The 21,579-nt window shown below is 31.6% G+C and overlaps 1 protein-coding gene and 1 long non-coding RNA gene across 2 annotated transcripts; both read right to left on the minus strand.

Moving 5' to 3' along the window:
* Positions 1-3,138: 3,138 nt before the first annotated feature.
* Positions 3,139-10,467, minus strand: LOC114368735 (nucleolar protein 10-like). Its single transcript, XM_028325979.1, has 15 exons — positions 10,155-10,467; positions 9,895-10,085; positions 9,196-9,296; positions 9,012-9,102; positions 8,852-8,910; positions 8,599-8,719; positions 8,356-8,424; positions 6,994-7,046; positions 6,794-6,902; positions 6,013-6,183; positions 5,779-5,937; positions 4,928-5,020; positions 4,627-4,815; positions 3,970-4,166; positions 3,139-3,735 (listed from the first exon to the last, which is right to left on the minus strand). Exons 1-15 carry the CDS (start codon positions 10,288-10,290, stop codon positions 3,396-3,398), a joined length of 2,079 nt encoding a protein of 692 aa, XP_028181780.1. The 5' UTR covers positions 10,291-10,467; the 3' UTR covers positions 3,139-3,395.
* Positions 10,468-10,618: 151 nt separating this feature from the next.
* Positions 10,619-11,278, minus strand: LOC114368737. The gene is made up of 2 exons (XR_003657401.1): positions 11,142-11,278; positions 10,619-11,039 (listed from the first exon to the last, which is right to left on the minus strand). It is a non-coding gene; the product is annotated as an uncharacterized LOC114368737 (long non-coding RNA).
* Between the last annotated feature and the right edge of the window lie 10,301 nt (positions 11,279-21,579).

A 21,579-nucleotide genomic window follows, 5' to 3' on the forward strand; every position in this document is an offset into this window, starting at 1 on the left:
TGGGAGTACATGTTACATTCTCACTTAAAGGGAGGGATAAATCCCTATGATTGACATTTGAGATTACTCCTACCTCCTCCCCCTATCTCTTTGATTGCCAAGTGTGAAAATCCACAATGTTTGAGAGATTTTAGACCTATTTTCGTCATGAGTTGTTTGTAAAAATTTTTTAGGTAAATTGCTAGTTGATAGATTGAAAAGGGTTTTGGATGGGGTTATTGATAATAGACAAAACGCCTTTCCAGGAGGAAGACAATTGTTTCATAGAGCCTCGGTGGAAAATGAGGTGGTGAGAGAAGATAAGGAAAAAGAAATGTCTTATTTTTAAAGTTGATTTTGAAAAAGCATGTATCTCGGTTTCATAGGAATTCCTCTTGTATATGCTCTATAGATTGGGCTTTGATAAGACCTGGATCAAGGGATGCTTAGAATGTTCTTGGACATCAATATTTGTAAATGGAAGTCCTACTAAAGAGTTTAAATGTTCTAAGGGATTGAAGCAAGGGGATCCCTAAGCTCCATTTTTATTCTTGGTAGTGGCAGAAGGTCTAAGTGGTTTAATGAGAAAAGCAAAATGGTGTAACTTGTTTGATGGATTTGATGTTGGTAACAAAAATTGTGAAATTAACTTCTTGCAATATGTCCATGACACCATTTTTGTGGGAGATGTAAGGGCAAAAAATGTGTTCACTATCAAAGCTATTCTTATATTGTTTGAACTAATCTCTGGACTTAGGGTAAACTTTCATAAAAGTAGCTTTGGTGCTATTAGGATAGAAGATGTTGTGGTAGAGAGATATGCCAGCTTGTTGAATTGTAGAATTCTTCATATCCCTTTCATTTACCTAGGATAACCTATTGGGCTAATCCTAGTAAGGTGGGAGCGTGACAACTAATTATCCATAAGTTTGAGAAACGTTTGGCACTTTGGAAACGTAAACACATCTTTTGTGGGAAGAGTTTGTCTTATAAATTTGGTCTTGTCATCCTTGCCTCTTTTTTATCTTTCCTTTTTCAAGATTCCAAAGGCGGTGAGTTCTAAACTTGAAGGGATCCAAAGAAGATTCTTATGGGGTGAGTTTGAGGATAGTAAAAAACTTGCATGAGTGAAATGGGAGGACATTTGTAAAAGCAAGAAGATGGGAGGATTAAGGGGGAAGAATATCTCGACTTTTAATGATGTTCTCTTAGGCTAGTAGAGGTGGCATTTGTTTCATAGTCAAAAGAGGGTTTGCTGGGAGGTGCTTGATTCAAAACATGAGGGATGTCACGGTGAGTTTGTGATTGAGAGACTTGAAGAAGGTGTGTGGGGGCAGTGGGGAGGAGGGACAAATGAAGGGATTAAATTGGATTGATGAGTGGGTGGAGGGTGCAAGCTTGACGATCAAATTCCCAAGACTATTTCTTATCTCGGAGCAAAGAGAGGAGGTTATTGGTAAGATGGGCTTTTGGAGGGAGGATAAATGGTGTTGGAACCTTAGGTGGAGGAGGAGTCCCTTTGAGTGGGAGAGTGTGCTTATTATTCAACTGAACATTTTTTTGTCTAGTGTGTAGGTACCTAGAGAGGAAGTTGATTCTTGGATTTGGTTGTATAACCCAAATGGACTTTACACTTCAAATTCTGCCTATGCTTCACGACTTCAAGAGGAGGTTTTGGAGAATTGGAATACAATTTTGCAAGAGGTTTGGAAACTCAAAATTCCAAGCTGAGTGTCATGCCTGATTTGGAGAGCTTTGAAAGACAGAAGTCCTATAAAAGACAATTTAAGAAGGAGGAACATTATTTAGGAGGAGTTCGAATTTATTTGTCCACTCTGTTTACACATCGAGAATCTTCAAAACATTTATTCATCTCATGTCCGATGGTGAGTAAAATTTGGTTTGAATGTTATAGGTGGATGTCATCTGACTTTGCCATTGTTTTACCTGAGAATTTATCAAGTCACTTTTGGTTACATTCAGCCATTGCGAGATCCAAAGCGGAAAACTTAATTTGGAATATCATTTGGTGCTATGTTATTTGGTGTCTGTGGAAAAAAAGAAATAATTATTTATTTAATCAAGCTACAGGTGATGTTTTGTGCTGCCACTGGAGATCAAATTCACCACTTGGTCTTGATTACATTCTTTGGATTCGGGATTTAAGTATTCATATGTGCAATGGAGTAGTAATGTTGAGGCTTGTTTACACGGTGGTTGAATGGAATTTGTCTTTAGATAAAGTGACTATAAAGAGCTGAAATAGGTTTTGGGTGGGGTGTTTACTCTGAATATAGTTCTTGGTCCAGAGGACTAGTGATGGGGTGATTTTGTACTCTTACTTTCTTACTTTCAGCAATTTGCTTTTGTGGTGTTGGTTTTTAGCAGTATGGATAAAAATTATTTATATTTGTGTTGGATATTAATTAGGAATGTTTACGGGTTGGACTTGGTTAGGGTTAGTTAAATCCGACGGATTGGATCACATAATCGGATTTGAATATTTAAAAATTATTTTTTATTTTATAAAAACTAAATTATTTTAGGATAATAGTTTATTTTTGCCTAAAATATTTTTAGGATAATAATAATTGGATTTGGTTTGCATGGTTGTCTTGTTGCAAACATGATGGACGTGGGTTTTCCTGCATGTGTAATCTGTCCTTTTTTTGCTTCTTTCTCTCATCATACCAAAAAATAAATATAATGACTAAATATAATTCAAAGAGATCAAATTATAAAAATATTTTACTAATATAATTAATGATTTCATTGTTAATACGTTATTTTTATTTTACCAAAGAAAAGAAAATCATGTAGAATTTAATTTAATAAATTATGTGAGCTAAAAATTAATATATTTTATATTTAAGAATTAATTTATATAAATAATTAATTTTATTATATTATATAAATTAAGTTGAATTGGATTAAAAAAAAATAAAACCCATAACACAAACGTATAAGATTGGATCTTAATTGGACAGATTAAATTCTGGACCAGTGAACACCCCCTCATATTTATAGCTTTTAACCGGCGGGCTAACTGGCTTATTCCTTGAGTACCTCACCTCTTTCTGTGTTCTCTTAGGTACTTCTGGTACCAGTTTTATTCATATATAGTTATAGTATATTTGCTGATTTAAGAAAAAAAATCCTTGGTTTGGGAACAAAACTGCAACAATTAAGGTAGGTTCCACACAAAATAGTTTATCTTGATAGTGTCCAAAAATAGGGGGAAAGAACAAAAATGTAAAAAAAGATGTTAAGCTACATATGATGATGCATCATAGATCACGTATCCTGTGCGACTTCAGTCACAGGACTATCCATGGATGGAAAACTGAGCCATAAGGATCAAGCAAGCAAGCAAGATCTAAGAAGAATCAAATGCCATTTACATTATGTAAAGGTCATTATCGACGTCCTCTTCTGCCATTCCCTCGTTTCCCTCTCCCTTGACCACGAAACACTGGTCTATTGGGCTTAAGCCCCAAGGATTGAACTCCCCTCTTTTTCCTGTTTGGCACTTCTTTATCCTCCTCGTCTTCCTTGTACTTAGCTGAGCTTCTTGTGGCGAAAGTGATTTCTCGTGATCCTCCTGGACCCTGCTTAATACCTTTTGGAACACGAGAAGATTGTTGGTCATCTCTTAGAGCTGCTACTCTGTCTCCCATAGGAAGTGAGTCCTCCCCTGCAAGTGATTTTTGGCTCCAGAATGCCTCCGCATGCTGCTCATTCTTGATTTCATACATTCTACATATTATGTAAAAATGCATCATCAGTAATTAAGAATTAATAGATATAGAACAAAAATAAAGAACTCCATATTTCATACACATGCAGCCAAAATCTTGTAAAATCTCATAAAGAAAAGCGTTGTTGATTATAGAAAAATTAATAAAATGCTCCAAATCCTAATGGATCACCCTATTTATCTCTCCCATACAGAGGAAAAGAAACCTTACAAAAAATCGGTAACTTTCTCACCTTGGAACCCGAGATTTGTCTTTCATTCCATTCGCAGGTTCATCTTGTGATGATGTTGATGCATCAGAATCACTTAGACTTTGACCATCATCTGACATGACAGGTTCAAAATGTTCCTTTAACAAGGATGTTTGCTTCTTAGAACCCATGGGATGTAAAGCCAGATATTCTTGTGAGGAATCCTTAATCTCAAATTCCTGAAACGGAAAAAGTAATAACCGTAAGAGAAATGTCTTGTTTAAAGAAAAAAGCAATCACAAGTCAAAACAAACAAATTACATGGATCCACCAAACTTCCCATCAAATGCATTCAAATATTTCAATGTTGCGGTTGAATTTGAAATTTGTAGTTAAAAGTTCTTGTTTGCATAATTCACATTGAGCATCTACAAGACATTTAAAATGATATGCTCGACTAGGGTGGAAAAATCAGTCCAACAATGATATATATCTGTATGCCAAAGTTTTAACGCATCATTAATCAGGACAAGGGCATTAAATTTAATTCAACCCATTGAAGATGGTGGGGAGTTATAACGTTTTAAATGTAGCCAGCTATGATAAGTATCTTGAAACATGCTAGAATAAAAGGGCTGAAGAGAGAGGATAAAGTCATTAAAAAGACTAACACAACTGCCATATTTCATATTACAGTACCTCATTTGTAAATATTGCTTTAAATCGATCGTCCTGAAGATCTTGCATGCTGAGCCCTTTCTTTTTCTTGGATGCCTTTTTAGTTTCACCATCATCAGCATCTTCATCCCTCTTCTCATTTTCAGCTTCTTCAGTTTCTAGGAGGCGAGCTGCAAGGGCCCGATTAACTTTGGGTAACTTTTTCCTGACCTGTAAGGAGAATGATTGAGGCAGAGCAATGGATTATAAATCATTTAATCACCCATACCTATGTAAACTATGAATAGAAAACTAAAATGATTAGTGAAGGAATAAATTCTACCGTGATTCGTGAGGCGCGCTCAGCTTCCATCTTTTCTCGTTTCTGCTGTTCAATATAAGCTTCATATTCAAAAGGATCCACCAGTGCTTTTGCCTACAAAATAATTAATGCATCAAATGATAGGACAAAACAGAATCTAGGTCTCAGAGTAACTACAGTATAAAGATGATGACTGCCATTACTATATAGAAGGAAACAATTAAAACTAAGCTGAGGATCGGTTATTCTCCAAAACAGAAAAGTAAAACACAAAATGAAGGAAAAAATCAAGCAAAGATATCTAGTTTCTTGAATACAAGTAAACTTCCTTGAAACAGCTAAGAGCAAAGTATAAGACTATAAGTCACAAATACAGCCCTATCCAAAATCAAACTTAAGAGCCAAGAGACACCCTTGAAAATGTGAGCATCTCCAACCAAATACACCATAGACATAAACAACACACTGACAATTAGGCCTCCTTTTTATACCAAAAGCACTGGGGTACCAAAATGTTCATCCAAGTCCAACATGCCAAACACATTATTCCAAAGGAAAATAGCCAGTTTACGATGTAAAATTAAATATGGCTTGCAGCAATAAATTAGCACATGATAAAGGCACGAAAAGAATCTCCATCATGAAGCTTGCTCAAAATCTTAGATGTTTTGACACATAACAGGCCAATCACTCATGTCTTTTTCCATTAAGCTAATAAAGTAAATAGTTTTTTTTCTTTACCAACTTAGCATGATAAAGAATTCATGTAAAAACTGAAAAGGTCAGTTAGGCTCTAGGGAAAAAGAAAGATATCAGCATTTCAATAACTCGGGAAACACATGTTAAGTAGAAAACATACCAAAGCAACCTACCTTTTTGTATAATGCATGATTAATAAAGAAGCCATGCATGTAGGCTCTAAGTAGATTGGTGCCAATCAGGTTGGTCAAATTTAACCTCTCAAGCTCTTCCTTTGTCAAAAATTTGTAATGATCATAAATAGTTGTTTGTCCACCCATGTCTAACTCCTCCTGTAAAAATAGTTATAATGTGACAACATAGATAACCAGAGCAAAAATATAATAATTAAAATATTAAGAACATACAGTGAAATTCTCTAGCGAAGAACACCACTTGGGAGCAGGTCCAAGCGATGGTATGAAGTAAGATGGTATTTGACTACAATCTAAGGCCAGCAAGATCAAACCACTGCCAGGAAATGTACACACGTCATTTATTGTTCCCGTTGTCGGTTCAATGCTGGTCAAGCCTTCTCCCTGGAAACAGATTAATCAATCGAAACAACCCATGCCTGATGAAACATACAATCTAAATGCAGTTAATTACCTAAATGTTTAGGAACAAGGGATACCAAGCTTATTTTAAACATAAGATGTATGCATGTTAGCATGTACAATTTAGTTTAGATATTGCAAAATCATATTATCAAGAAAAGTCCTTCAGTGATGATTAACAAGTGAACCACAGTATGAAGGTAATAAGTAGAATATTATTATAAATTTATATCATTAACATTTGGTAAGAAATTTTTGTACTTTATCTAACCAATTACAGCTTAGCAAAAATTTGTTGACAAGAACACCTTAAAATCTTTCAAAGTCTGGCATCTTTTAACAATCTCCAAATATAGAATGATGTCAACAACATGTCACAATTGAATTCTTGAAGTCAATCATGCCATGCAACATTATTTATCATTCTTTCTCCTAGGTAAATGTTACTGAATGACCCAACTAATTAAAACAGACACTACACATCACAATTTTAATGGATGAAAATAAGCATGACCAAGGGATACAGATCAATTTGGAGAAAAACAGTTGAACTATTAATATGAAATATAAGAGTAGGAGCAAATTCCTCTACCGTTTCAGGATCCCATATCCTAACAACATGATTATCACTGGTAATCAACATTGGTTGTTCATAGTTAAGAGTATGATGCCACTTAATATCCAATATTGAACTGCCATACCTGTAAGACATTTTTTAACCATTAATTAAAGATATAATTATTTTTAATACAAACACAAATATAAATTTCTCAAATGAGAATGTCAACTTACATATGATCCTGTATTCGTACAGGATTAGACGAGCGCAGATCATAGATGAGAACCTGCATATGCAAAATTTAATGTATAAAATATCCATATTCAAGGGGGAAAACTACACGTGAAGATTTTGTTTACAAAGTAAAATTGTGTTCCCACAAGGATTTTTTTTTCTGCTAAAATTAATAAAGATTTTCCTAATAAATAGCATTTAGAAGGAAAAAAAAACAGAAAACTAGTCCACCCTCTATGCTGCCACAAGAAGTATGTCCTATGTCCGTTGCGTACACTTTTTAAATCAGTTATGTCTATCCAGAGGTCTAATCATTTTCAAACAAATAATTACGAAACAAGGGATCATGTAAAAGGTAACAGCTTATCTTCTGACTTTATGAATTCTAACATAACTTTGGACTTCATAGATTCTCTCACATAATCCAACTACTTTTTGAGCTCAGTAATAAACCCCTCCTGTTAGAGATATCAAACCATTCTTGGACCTCCAATTAACAACTTAAGTTTTTGTAAGACTCAGTGCTTGACATGGTATCAAAGTCAGATAAGACGAAATAGTCAAGATTTGATCCTTGGTGACCTCATTGCTCATAACTAAATCAAATTTCAGCACAAGGTAAAGTGCAGCTATTGCATTATCCACACTTCAAACTCAATAGGCTGTTGCATCTAGAGGTATTCCAAGGTAACTTCAAGCCACAGACTTTCACTATTGGGGGTTTATGCTATATCCATAATTCGTTACTTTTTTTTGGGCTATGTTTCTTCAACAGAATGGTGCATTTTTTTTTTCTTTTTTCTATTACGTCTGTTTTATGTCACTGAAGAATTTATGGAGTACAATGCCCATTCTAGAATTCCTTGTCAGAGATATAAAACCATTCATGGAATTCCACTTAATAGCTTCAGCTTTTGGGAAGTTAGCTCTTAACTATTGGGGGTTTATGCTATATCCATAATTCGTTACTTTTTTTTGGGCTATGTTTCTTCAACAGAATGGTGGGTTTTATTTTCTTTTTTCTATTACGTCTATTTTATGTCACTGAAGAATTTATGGAGTACAATGCCCATTCTAGAATTCCTTGTCAGAGATATAAAACCATTCATGGAATTCCACCTAATAGCTTCAGCTTTTGGGAAGTTAGCTCTTAACATTGCTCGCTTTATGAAATAAACCTGGCTTGTCTTAGTTGTATATACATCCATATTCACAAAGCTATGGTTGTGGGATGAAGACAACATTTCCTTAAAATCCTATATAACACCAGACATGACTACTTTAAGTACGTTGTAACAATTGTCCCAATAATGACACAAGTCACACAACCTATGATTGTAAGTAGCAATGTAGCATCATACCTTTCCAGCACTACTTCCAACAGCCATTAAGAAACCACCATCTTCATCAAATTCCAATGCAGTGACCTCCTACAAATATGGAAAGGTTAACAATAAAGATGTCAATTACACAAAAAAAATTACCAACTACCAAGTAATCTATAACCTCATATTTGGTTACGATATGGAAAAAGGGGAAAGGATAAACATTTCCTGCCCATTTGAAACTTTTGTGAGTAAATAGTGAGAGAGAAGACATGCTACCTGGTCAACATCACCACTAGGTCCAACAGCATCAATTCTACCAACTGAAGATCTCACTCGCATGTCAAAGCATTCCACAGCACCATCTTCACCACCACAGGCAACTAATCCATGAAGCTTGCTAAAATTCAGACAAGATTAAATTTCCAGTGATTTGATACAAAATTGCAAGGTATGCACACAAAATATACAAAGCTTTAATAATCGAAGAAAATAAAGCAGGGCAAATCAGTATTTAAGTTTCAGTATTTACCTTCGAGAAACTACATTCAATGCAGGGGATTGTGTGTTAAGGGAGGAGAGGAATCGCCCCTGACAAGTCAGAAAATCAGCTTTTCATTTTTAGTATTTCTTTTTTCCAAAATTCAATCAATATGAAAAGGTATCAAAATGGAAAGCTATAAGCTAAACACCTGCTCTAAGTTAATTCTGTACAGATCCGGGGATGACGCAGCACAAAGCAAGTCACAAGACCAGCAGTCATAAGAAATATCTCTCCCCATCCTACCAATGACAACAACAAACAGTAATTTTTCAGCACAAATCACACTTTAAACTCCAAGATCAATCAATACACATAAAGCCTAGAGAAGGAACCTCGGAATCCGCAAACTGTAGTGCTTTCCATATTTCGCATGCAAATAAACAGAGCGATCAGCACATAAAAATGCAAGTTTTGAATAGTCGTCTGACAGAACCTACACCAGCAAAAACATGTTACCTCAACCGACCAATCCCTCTGTAATAGATTGCTCACAATTTACAAACACAAAGAAAACATTAACTAATGTAAACAATTATTGGAAATACAAAACCTAACTATCTATTTCAGATGAAGCTATGCAGTTATCTAAACCAACCAATCCCTCCCTAAAAGACCGCTTACAGTTTGCAAACACAGCAAATATTAACGAATGTAAACTTAAACAAAATGAAGGCAACAATTATTGGAATCAGAATATAAACATAAATTTATTTCAATTGAAGCTCTATGCAGTTACCTCAACCAACCCCTCCGCAACGGACCGCTTACAATTTATTTATTTACAAACACGAGAAAATATTATCGAATGTAAACATAAATAAAATAAAGCACAACACAACAACTATTGGAATTGGAATATAAACCTAACTTTTTTATTTCAATTGAAGCTATGCAGTTCCTCCTCTGTAAGAAGAGATCGCTTACAATTTACATTTTAAAAACACAGAAAACATTCATTCATTAAGTAACATAAACATGAATAAAATGAGGAACAAAAACTAGTGGAGATTATAAACCTAATTGTGAAGTACCTGAAAATCAACGATCTCGGAATCCAAGTGGCGTTCGAACTTCAAGCCTAGCTCCCTGACCTCGTAGACTTTGACTTGCGGCGGATAGATGCCGGAAGCAATGATGTACTCGCCGTCGGGAGTGGCCTTGATTTTGGTGGCGGCGGTGGCGAAGCGCAAGTCTTCGAGAAGTTGCAGGTTCTGCGTGTAACCTGAAAGAAGAAGAATGAATAAGAAGAATGAACGCATGAACTAACGAGAAAGGTAAAAAGTTCGCTTACTTTTGACGTTGCGATGAGAGTTCTGCTTCTTGGAGGAGGGGAGCCAGGAAGCGAGTGAGGGTTGCTGCGACGCTATCGTGTACATCTTAACGCCGTTTATTGACGTCGACTTCATGCCGCCGTCGCGAGTCGCCATTGTTACTTGCTTGCTTGCTCGCCAAAGAGTGAAGAAAGGAGGTCGAAACGGCGTCGTTGCACACAGAGCTTGGTTGCCCCAGCTGCCGCCAAGGAGAGAGAGGGAGGCAGGGTTTTGTTGAGGTTTCTTCGCTGCTGCGATGTTTTTCTTTTTTCTCCCTCCTATGAAAAAATATTTTCTATTTTCTATATTCTATTAAATAAAAAATATAATCTATTTATTTTTTCTCTTCTTACCTTTTTTAACTTGTATTTGTTTGAATGTAAATTGAGAAAATAAAATTATAAAGGATTAAAATAAGATGATAGTATCAGAAGACAATTAAATATGTATATAAAAAAAAGCATGCTATATGCAAATAAAAATAAGCTGGACAAACATTAACATAATATTATCTCATAAGTTAAATTATTCAAGACAATATAGTCAAAAAATACTAAAAACAGTTGAAAGCTAATTAGCTAAACAAGTCCTAGTGAGGCACATAATCAAAATAAGTTAAAAGTTAATTAGCTAAATAAGTCCCAATAAGACATATAATAAAAAAAAGCTAAAAGCATCAAGAAAACATCTATCATTCTGCTGTGCCTCTTCCCGAATATAATCATAATCCTCATTGTCTAGTAATAGGGCATGCCCTTCAACTTCTTCTTTTGAGTACAACACTTCCTTGTCCTCGAGTATAATATATCCATCCAACATCACTGCTGGGAGGATTTGATGATCCCTCATTTGCCATACTGTGATTTCTTAAAAAATCAAAATAATAAGAAGGTCAGGTATAAGGTAGATGGCATAGATGAAGAAGAAGGGGAAGTATTAAACAAAAGAAAGAAAGAAAAAGTTGTTACCTATAAAAAAAATAGAGACACCGGATGAAGAAGAAGGCTGGAAAGTTTTGGTAGGGAAGGGTTTACGCGGTGACTAAGAATCAGAGGAAATGCTAAGAAGTTCTATAATGGTCTGGAAAATTGAAAACTTATGTGAAGTAGAAGTCAAAATGCTATTGTTAGCACTAGCGGACCTACATGATTGTGAGGTGGACACTTGCATGACTGTGAGATGGACACTTGCACCCCATTATTTTTTAAAATTTATTAAATTTATAAATAAAATCTTATATTTTTATATTTTATTTTATTTATATTTATATAATTAAATATACTGATTTTATTTTTTATAATTTGTACCAGTGACATAGGATCTTGGATCTGCCTATTAGACCTATTAGAAAAAACCCAAGTCTATAAGTAAAAAAGTAAAAAAAAAAAAAAAGAGTAAAAACATAAAATTTGATTTAAAAACCAATCGAGTAAACTTTTAAAAACCCAGGTGACTACTGCAGGTGAGTTTTAACTTTTAACAAAGCTAAAACCCTTGTCTGCAAAGCCCAAAACAACTCTGAAGTACCTGCCCGAATCCATAGTCCCAAATCCGCAATCTGCACCTGACCCGGTTTCCTTTCTTCCAAAATGATGAACCTTAAACGTGTCGTCGATGTTCTTATGCAGACCAATCGATAACCATGACCTTGTTTGATCCTGAGTCTATATAGGCAAGTTTTAACCATTCACGTTCATCTTTGTATTTCATGATATCATGTCTTTGGTATTTGTTTTAATAAATTAGTTGGGTATTTGATGAAATTGATTAGACTTTATAGAGTTTTATAGTATTTGTTTAGGTTTTCTGGATAGTAAATCATATTTATTTAACAAAGAGTGCCTGCTGAATTGGCTTCTTCAAGATGTTTCATTGATGTTGTATCAATCTTTCCTATTGTAGCTTGTTGCTCAAGGAATCCTTTGCTTTGAGCCTGTCCAGGAAGCCGTAACTAGTGTAAACTCTTTTAAGGTTGGTTAGTGTGACTTCTTCCTTAGATTATGATGTATTGCTTATTTGAGGCTAAAGACACTTATCCTAAACACATAAATTATGGAATTATTAAATGTGAATGTTTTCATGATCTATCTGCTAAGGCTTCTGATGTAATTTCACCAATTTGGCCCAATCACCTTTTGCAAGATCAGAAATTCTAATGTCCAAGTTATTACAACTATGCAATATTAGTACAACTTGAAAACAATTAATTCCCCTAAAATTCCTATCATTCCACAGAAAAGTCATGCTTGTAAATGACTTGGCGTTTAGCTATATTCCTATCCTTTGTTCTTTGTATTTTCCTTTATTTTAAGGAGGATCTCTTATCCTACCAACTCTTTGTAATCACCTTCACTCTGTTTAAATGATTTTCTTACATATATTAAAAACAATTTCTGATCGGGGAAACGTGTTTGTTTGCTGTGGAAGCAATTAGCATCAAGCAATTGTCCTAACCAGCAGATATTTTAAGAATTTGATACCTTATTCGACCAATTGTCTCTTCTCAAATCCAAACTTTGCTAAATATCATCGTATATGTTAAAGGGTTATTGTTCTTCAAGCTTGTCTTTAGCACCACTCTTAATTGCAGGCAGCAACATCTACATTTATGTGATGTTTCTGAATGAAATTAAACTCTTGGCCTTATAACATAAACCATTAACTTGAAAGCAACTATGCTAGTGTATAGTATTTAAAATTAAGAAAAACGAGGCAGTAATCTTTTGAAATTCTCCTGTTACATTCATTCTTGTGATTCATACCAACATAAATATATCATATGTAACATTTAATCTAAGCATAATCATAAACATTCAATTCTAGATTATGTAATTTACCAAATAATAGTGCTTAATGAGAGGATTGAGAGATTATGTAATTTACCAAATAATAGTGCTTAATGAGAGGATTGAGTTATTAGTTCTTTTTTATTTTCACTTTCTTCTTCACTCTTTTGTTTTGAAGTTTATGTTCCTCATTTTCATAAAAATTATACTAATAAATAATAGTATATGTTATATAAGGACAAAAAATATACTAAAATTTTATAGAAATAAAATTTAAATATTTTTAATTTTATGTGGATGAAAGATATATTTTAATTTTTAATAAATAGTATCCGCTTTCAACCTTCTTAAAGGTTTATTCCCTTCATAATTTTCTTGCAGAATCAATTGTGAAGTTGATGAATGACCATGATACTTTTCTCCCCTTTGCTCTCTGCGTATACCAACTGTATTTGATACTATATGCATGACACGCTGTTTTACTTCTTTTTTTTACTTTAATAAGATGCTCTATCATTTCAGAAATAGTCACCAACCGTGTCTAATGGATAACCCATTAACCCTTTTTTTGTTTGATCTGACCCATTCACTATGAGAAAACTGGAAATCTTCATAATGATCAGTGTAAGTGTCAGATCTTGAGGCAAACCTCTAATGTTAATAAATGAAAATAGTGATCTGTAATAAATTTTTATTGGAATGTATAATTACATATACACAGTAGTACATGTGATGATTTGATGTTGCATCTCCAAATACATATTATTAAGAAAACAGAATGTAATTACCCTTGAAGAAGGATTGTAGAATCTATTTAATATACTATTGGAATATTAGAATAAGATTGATGATGTTCCTACTCCAAGGGAAAAGAATAAAAAGCATGCCTGTAGGATTATATTATTAAAGAAAAGAATTTAAATATAATGAAACGCGATCTATTTAAAATAAATGATAAGGTGACACATCATTAATTCAATAAATTATAATATATTAAAGAATAAATAACAGATAATTCGTTTAAAAATGATCAAATTAAGAAAAATTCAAATAAAGAATAAAATAAAAACAGAACCCTAATTGACATTGAACAATTCATATCCTGTGATGGCTTTCTTTGCACATTGTTTGGTTAAGTGGAAACTGCACAGAACAATCGAAAGGGAATGAAAAGTAGGCTTTGTTTCATCTCTTAATTTCATTGTTAGGTATATTTTAACGAGGAAGGAAAGAAAAATAGTACTACTTGACCTCCTCGGTATTCCTAAGTCTCTCGTTTCTTCTTAAACCAACAACATATGTACAGTTGATCAACATAGTTAATTTGGAAAATATCATACTTGGATCCTTTTCTTTTGTTTACTAGATCATCCTTTTTGTGTAGTTTGTACGCCTTGTACAGACTTTGCTATGCTTTATCATTTATAATATATATATATATATATATATATATATATATATATATATATATATATTCATCTTTGCCTTGAAAAAAAATATAGCTCATTTGAAAAAGATGATACTTAATTGGTAATGAATAATTGAGAATAAATTGTACTAAAAAATTCTCATCTACAATAGTTTCCAAAGACTTTATGTCTTGTTGCAATATTTATAAATGATGTGCTCAGGTATAGTACATGAAAATTTAATGGTGATTAAATGTATCCATTAGTATCTTAATAAGAGACTTATTAATATTGTGTTATATGATTGGTAGATTATGTTATCCCTTAAATATGTTATTATAGGTTCAATTATTAATATGTTGCAAGAGGTTAATTTCTTAAATAAATTTAAATATTTTGAAAAATTAATTATTGACTTTCGGGCAAAAAATATCTTAATTCACACAAAAAATCTTAACAAGACACTTTATCTAAAAAAACTTCATAGGAGAGTTTCAGTTGTTTGAGAGTGTTATGCACTAATTTCACAAATTCTTTAATTAATATTTTTGTTTTTGGGGATAGATGTCATAATTATCTGTAACACTCATTCTCATAAAAATTAGGTTAAGTTGGTTGGATCTTTCCCAAACTTCATAGCAAGCCATTTCTTCATTAAAGTTAGCATCAACAATAACAGCAAACATTTCTACCTGAAGAGAAAGATCAAGATCAAATACATTAAGATGAAATTATATTTATAACTAACTATAATATATATATATATATATATATATATATATATATATATATATATACCCAATTAATAGGATGCGGTTTTGAATTAATTATAAAAAGATTGGTTATATTTGTAACCACTTAATATTATATTTAATTATATAAATAAGTTATACATATATTATAATAAATCATGGCTTTCAAAATTTTACTTATGATACAAAAATCTTTCTCAAGAAAAGTTTTTTTTCTTTATATAATTCTGTGAAACATATTAAATTCCTTGAAAGAAAAAAAGCTAAGAAAAAAGATTTTGTCAAACATACCAGCTTTAACATGCACTTGGTATTATTTTTTAATTCTCCCTAAGATGATACTCTTTTCAATTTCATTTTAAAAAAACTTAAATCTGAACGACTACGTACCAAATGATCAATACCATTTGATTAAATTATCGATAAAATGAAACGGGGTATATGCATGTTATAAAGTAAAGAAGAATTTTGGGGTTAGCTTAGATTGCGTCGTCCTATATGTACAACTAAAGCCATGCAATGCAATATCTCCATCCACTCCCAGTAATAATTTCAGAGATGTGAAATGAAAGCTGAGAGACAACCGGCTTGTAAACACACTTTAGGAACGCTCCTTCATATATACTTGGTCTAATCCTATTAACTCGATTCAAAATTAAAATTTAGCGGATTTAATTTTTAGGAATTAGATGCTATAAATATAAAGACGGATTCAAATTATATTTTAATCTAAATACAATGATACATACTTGAAAAATTATATTTTTCAATAATTATATATTAAATAAAATTCATTGGATTAGTAAATATATTTTATATAGCATGATATTATACTAATGTTTTGATTTTAAAATAAAAAATACATGTTATAATATATAATTATTTTAATTTTATACTTTTTAATTATATATAATTTTTAAGATTAATAAGTTAAGTTAGCCATATTTTGTTTCATGTATTATTATACTTTTTTTTTATTTTTATATATAATGCTCTTTTAATTAATTCATAAGAATTAAGAAAGTTTTTTTAATTTAGACAATAAGATTAACTTGGTTAACTATTTATCTTTTTTTATATAAAAAAATCATCCTTCAAATTAGTGAGTTTCATTTCACACTTTTTTCTATTTTAATTACATTTTATCTAATTACTAATTAATTACGTACTTAACGTGTAGAGAGAGAATAATAGTTATCTTATTAATTTGTGGCTAGGCGTCATTTTCTCCAATTTTCGTAACAAAGTGAAAGAGTTTACCTCATTAATTTATAACATTTGTTGTTTATGGACTAAAAAATATATAAAGTATTTGAGAGTATTTTAGTAAAAAAAAATTAATTCAATACATAATTGAAATAAAATTATAAAAAGAAACAAACAAATGTAATGAAAGAATGCTATATTTAGAGACCAAGTTAATAAAGTAAAGTTCAAATCAAATAAATGATCATATATCAAAGTTTAAGATCATAAATTTGTTCCTATCCATTCTATAGACATCCTTATAGAACACATATATACACTCTTTCTTTTCTGTCTCCAACAATTCTGACCCATGCATCCATGGACGGAGGTCCCTTGTAGCCTCCATCTAGTTGCTATATAAGCTAAATTATATAAGGAATTGAACCATAAAAGTCAAAAATGGAATGAAAAAGAAAGAAAAGGAGATAAATAAATAAATAAAAAGGAAACTAATTAAAAATCACAAATGTTTGATGCATTGAGAGGACAAAGCAAAACCCACCAGTTATTTTCATTGATAAAGCTGAAAGATTAGTTCCGATCGGGGCCCTGCCCTACTAGACCCTTTTTTTTCTCTATTGGTGTCAAAAGGATGTTGGAAAAAAGAATTGCTTTTTTCTCTTTATCTTTTTCTAGTCTTCAATCACAGTGCAATTGATTGTAAAATCATTTCTCACTACACTCTCAATCTCTCATTTTCAAGTTATTGCTTTGGAATTTGCACCCTCTCCTCGTCTGGCCCCTCTCTCCATGGTTGTATTATATATATTAACAGTACGAAACAGGAAGGAACCCAGAAAAACTGAACTTATGTATTTGACTAGAGTATTTCCCCCTTGGAATAAAGTAATTGAGTAATGTTACACTTAACTACAACACATTCTCATAATTAATGTTTTTTATAATTCATTTTTTTAATGAAAAAATAAGATATATACTCACAATGCAAAGCTTTTTTTTTTTTGTTTACCATATATAAGAGTCTTGATTAATTGAGTAAAATATATAAGTATTATAAATTTTTTTGGTACTTATTTTGGATTAATTTCTATTTATAAAAAAATAATATAAAGCTTTTTATAATGGCATGTTATCATTGATACACCTGAATAAGTTCAATGAGTCGGCCTACATTCTAAAATCCACATAATATTATCCATTGATTCGGATATTTATATACCAAGTAGTATAATTAGCTAAAGTTTAGTGATGTGCAATACACACTTTACTTTGAGCTAAAGTAGATTAAGTAGCTAGCTCTAGTTTAATCCAAAGGAATGAATGAATAATATGTCAAATTGGAGTACCGAGTACTGGCCTAACCCCTTTTTAGTTCATTTAATAGAATTAAAGCTTAAGTCTCTCCAAGTTTACTAACCCTACCTTTTGCTTTCGTGTCACGTCCTGGTACTAATGAGCACAACTACACTACACAATTTGTGTAGGTCTGTGGTATCTAAAAATGCAACAAAGTAACGCAGATTCATTTTTCAAGTGTTTAACAGGCATTACAAGAAAAGAACAACTTAGGCGTTGAAAATTTGAACATTAATTGGGTCCGACGCGAATTTGATAGTACAGTATGGCTGCAAAGTCTTTTTGTAATATATCTATCTTTTTATGTGTGTGGGCTAGAATTTTTAAAATGGTTAAGCCATGTTAAGTTTAATGTAAAATTAAAATAAGCGAGGACTAATTAATAAAGTTGATAGTACAGTTTGTCGATGTTATAACCCCTGCGCGTAATTAATAAAGTTGAAATCTAATTAATTGGTTAATTTAATTAGATGGCAAATGGCATCCATCAAGTCAAATACTTATTTCACATTTTTTTTATCAGCCAAATAAAGTGTATATTGAGAAAAGAAAGAGGATATGGGTACAAGGCATACCCTCCCTTAACAAAGCTGTCTCAACAGCAAACCCCCCCAAAGACGCTCCATCAATTTATATCCTTTTAACTGATCGAAGAACATAAAGATGCAACAATGACATACCCAGCCAAGAAGGCCAGATCAATACTGTCCCACCCTTATTTCATATTATACTTAGTGTTAATATTACTACTGAATTCTAAATTAATTGATGTGAAATTATTTTTGGTTAATCAAAGATTTTAAGTTTGAGTTTTAAATAGATAGTTGTGTTAAATATTTCAAAATTATATTGTTGTCGACGTAATTTCTATCTTACTTAAACAACATTATTTTCAATAGGAGATATTTAAGTGTTAGTAAAATGCTATTTTTTTCCATTATAATTGAATTCTCTTTCAATTCTCAATAATTCCCTCTTCTCAATAATCACGTTGGAGCTCTTTCCATGCCACAAAAACTACCATCTTTTTGTGTGTTGGATAACACATCCTTTGCCTCTAGCCGAGGATCATAAGCAACTTTGAGTTATTTCTGCATTATTTTCTTATATTTGACACAATTTTAAAGAGCAACGTAGATCAATAACATAGATGCAAACATTCAACATCCATTAAGTTAATTAGATATATTACAAAAAAAGTTTAATTTCTATGAATTGCTAGTAAAAAAAGTCTTATGTTTAGTGTGTTTTTCTTTTTGTTAGATTATATTTAGTGTGTTTTGATTGATAGTAGAAATCCACGTTTAATTTAATCATGACAAGATTAATACAAAAGCATACTATTTCTTACTTTAGAAAATCATGACGAGTGCAACTCACTTTCTTACCAAACATATATGCATCCACATTATCAACCAATTAAAAATATAATAAATATGACTTTTACAAAATAATAATAAATTTACCATACATATCAACTTCTAAGTAAATACAAGTGTAAAAGTATGAGAAATGTTGAATAGTATGATTTGTTTTTGTCATAGATGTATTCTTTTATATCATAGATGTATTTTCTGTATTTGATATCCATTTTACATATTTTTTTAAAAATAATTAATATTTATTTTAAAAAAGTGACATTCTAACGTGTAAATGTTTTGTGCTATTGTGCATAGCCTATTCATACATAATAGCGCTCCTCAAAAAAGTATTTATTTTAAGGATCATTAATTGTAAAACTCAATAAATTAACTTACATGATTTATAATTAAATGGTATATAATTTTAAAAAAATATTTAAAATGTCAGTATTACTTATTCATATATATATATATATATATGACATTATTGGTCTTGACTTGTACCATAGTCTGTAGGCATTATTTTGAAAATCTATGGGTGAGAAAGGTCGTGTTGTTGGGAGGATGACAGAATAATTGGAAGGATGAAAAGGAATTAAGAAACTTACAAAGGAATTTGAAATTATAGGGTTTACAATGACAAATATGTGGAAGCAAACAAACAACCCTTTAGGCTCTCTTTCGATCTCCGTCTCTATGTGTCTCAGTGTCCCTTCACACACTCATGTGCATGGGTCCACGATGCATTTCAAGATTGCTTAATCAGATAATTACAACCACCGTTCATTTATTGCCAATGATAAAATTACCTAATATTGCTATCAAACTTTCATGAACTGGGCATGTGAAGTAGACACGTGTTAACAATTTGATACGGTTCTTTCTTCTTTTGTTTTAGAGGAATTTGATACGTTTTTAAACTTAGGTTAGATTAGATTATATGCCAGGCAATTAAACCATATGTGTTAAATGAAAAAAAATAAATAAATTAGAATTTCTACTTGCGTGTGCTAAGTAGTGCCAGCATTAAAGTGGAGGAGGGTTTAACAATGATATGATAATTACGTCTTGCTGTAACCTACACAAACCACAAAATTCTAAATGCGAAAAGACTAACTAAACCTTTGGTCATTTCAACTCATTGGCTCAAGGCCAATGCTTTGTATTTTATGATATAAATTGAGACAGATAGGATCTTTATTTTTTTCATTAAATTAATTAAAGCAAGATCTGTCAGAATTAGGCCAATATATATCTGTTGTTGTTAGAACGAGTGCCATAAGTAAAATTTCCTTACTCTTCTCTGAAATGACATTTTTTTAAATAAGTATCCCGATTGTTAAATATTAAATGTAAATATACATAACTTTATCTTTTCATACTTTAAATTTGAACTGCACGTATAAAACGTAATTGAACCTTTATTTTATTTTTGGTTTTGTCTCTTTCGATAAAACCTTTTTCATGTACGTGGTTAAGAAATTGAATTGAATCATGTGACGTTAGTATGCTTAAGAAACTATTCGATCATTTAGAAACTGAATTGAACTTTGTTAGTTATATCATGATGCTTTAAACACACACACACACACACACATATATATAATGGGTATATAGAAGTATTAAATAAAAAATAGTTATTTAAGTTTCTAAGATATTAAGTATAATGTTCTTTTATTAAATACTTTTTATTATTTTCCTATATATACAGTAAAAAAAATCGAACATATATAAAATACCTATTATTATTTTTATTTCTTAAAGATTACCCTAATGACTATTCTTACGAATTATAGAACAGGATTTTTCTTCTTGTGAGATACTCGTTGACACCAACCTAGAAATTAAAAACATTAAGTAAAGATTGTGTAAATAGTTATGATTTTGTCTCCTTTGAATATTAGAGAGGTCCAATTCATGTTCCCAACATATCAACCATTAGACACTACCAGGATGACTACTTCAAGTGAATTAAGAAGTTAATGAGTCTCTGTATTAATCTAAATCTTCGATTATGAAAGCACATGGAAGAACTGCTTCTTCAATGTCACAAACAAGATTAATTTCCTACGCAAAAAGTGATTATACACAGAGAAAGACTAACACATCAAAAGCATTAGATTGAGGAGCATATAGTCAACATCAGAATTCAACCTTCATAAATACAATTCATTAATCATAATTATTGTTCGAAGAGAAAGTTGTTACACAAAACTCCATCTTGAATATTCAAACATAACCGAAGGGAATATGTAAGCATAAAGTCCTAATAGTCAACTTTTTTTTATTTTAAAGTTTATTTATAGTACATCAACTTATTTTAGCTTAATTAAAATTAGGTTAAGTAAGAACATATGCTACTAAATTCGTATATTTACGCGTGTCAATTTTAAGCATCAACGAAAAATATGTGAAAATTTTTCGTAATGTACAAGCTAGAAACCAAGCCTGTTTATTTCTTAAGATTAATTTTTATGTAAAGTTTTTATTCTACTAACCAATAAAAAATAATGGTACATAAATTATAATTTTC

This window comes from Glycine soja, chromosome 9 (genome assembly GCF_004193775.1).
Source record: "Glycine soja cultivar W05 chromosome 9, ASM419377v2, whole genome shotgun sequence".
In the NCBI taxonomy this organism is placed as follows: domain Eukaryota; kingdom Viridiplantae; phylum Streptophyta; class Magnoliopsida; order Fabales; family Fabaceae; genus Glycine; species Glycine soja.

Bases quoted from the DNA above. Each gene is read 5' to 3' on its own strand.
- LOC114368735 (XM_028325979.1), bottom strand. From the start codon at position 10,290: ATGGCGACTCGCGACGGCGGCATGAAGTCGACGTCAATAAACGGCGTT. The intron at 9,103-9,195 runs GTTCCTTCTCTA...TGTCATTGGTAG, and splicing joins TACAGTTTGCGGATTCCGAG to GATGGGGAGAGATATTTCTT. The intron at 8,425-8,598 runs GTAGCATGTCTT...CCATATTTGTAG, and splicing joins CTAGTGGTGATGTTGACCAG to GAGGTCACTGCATTGGAATT.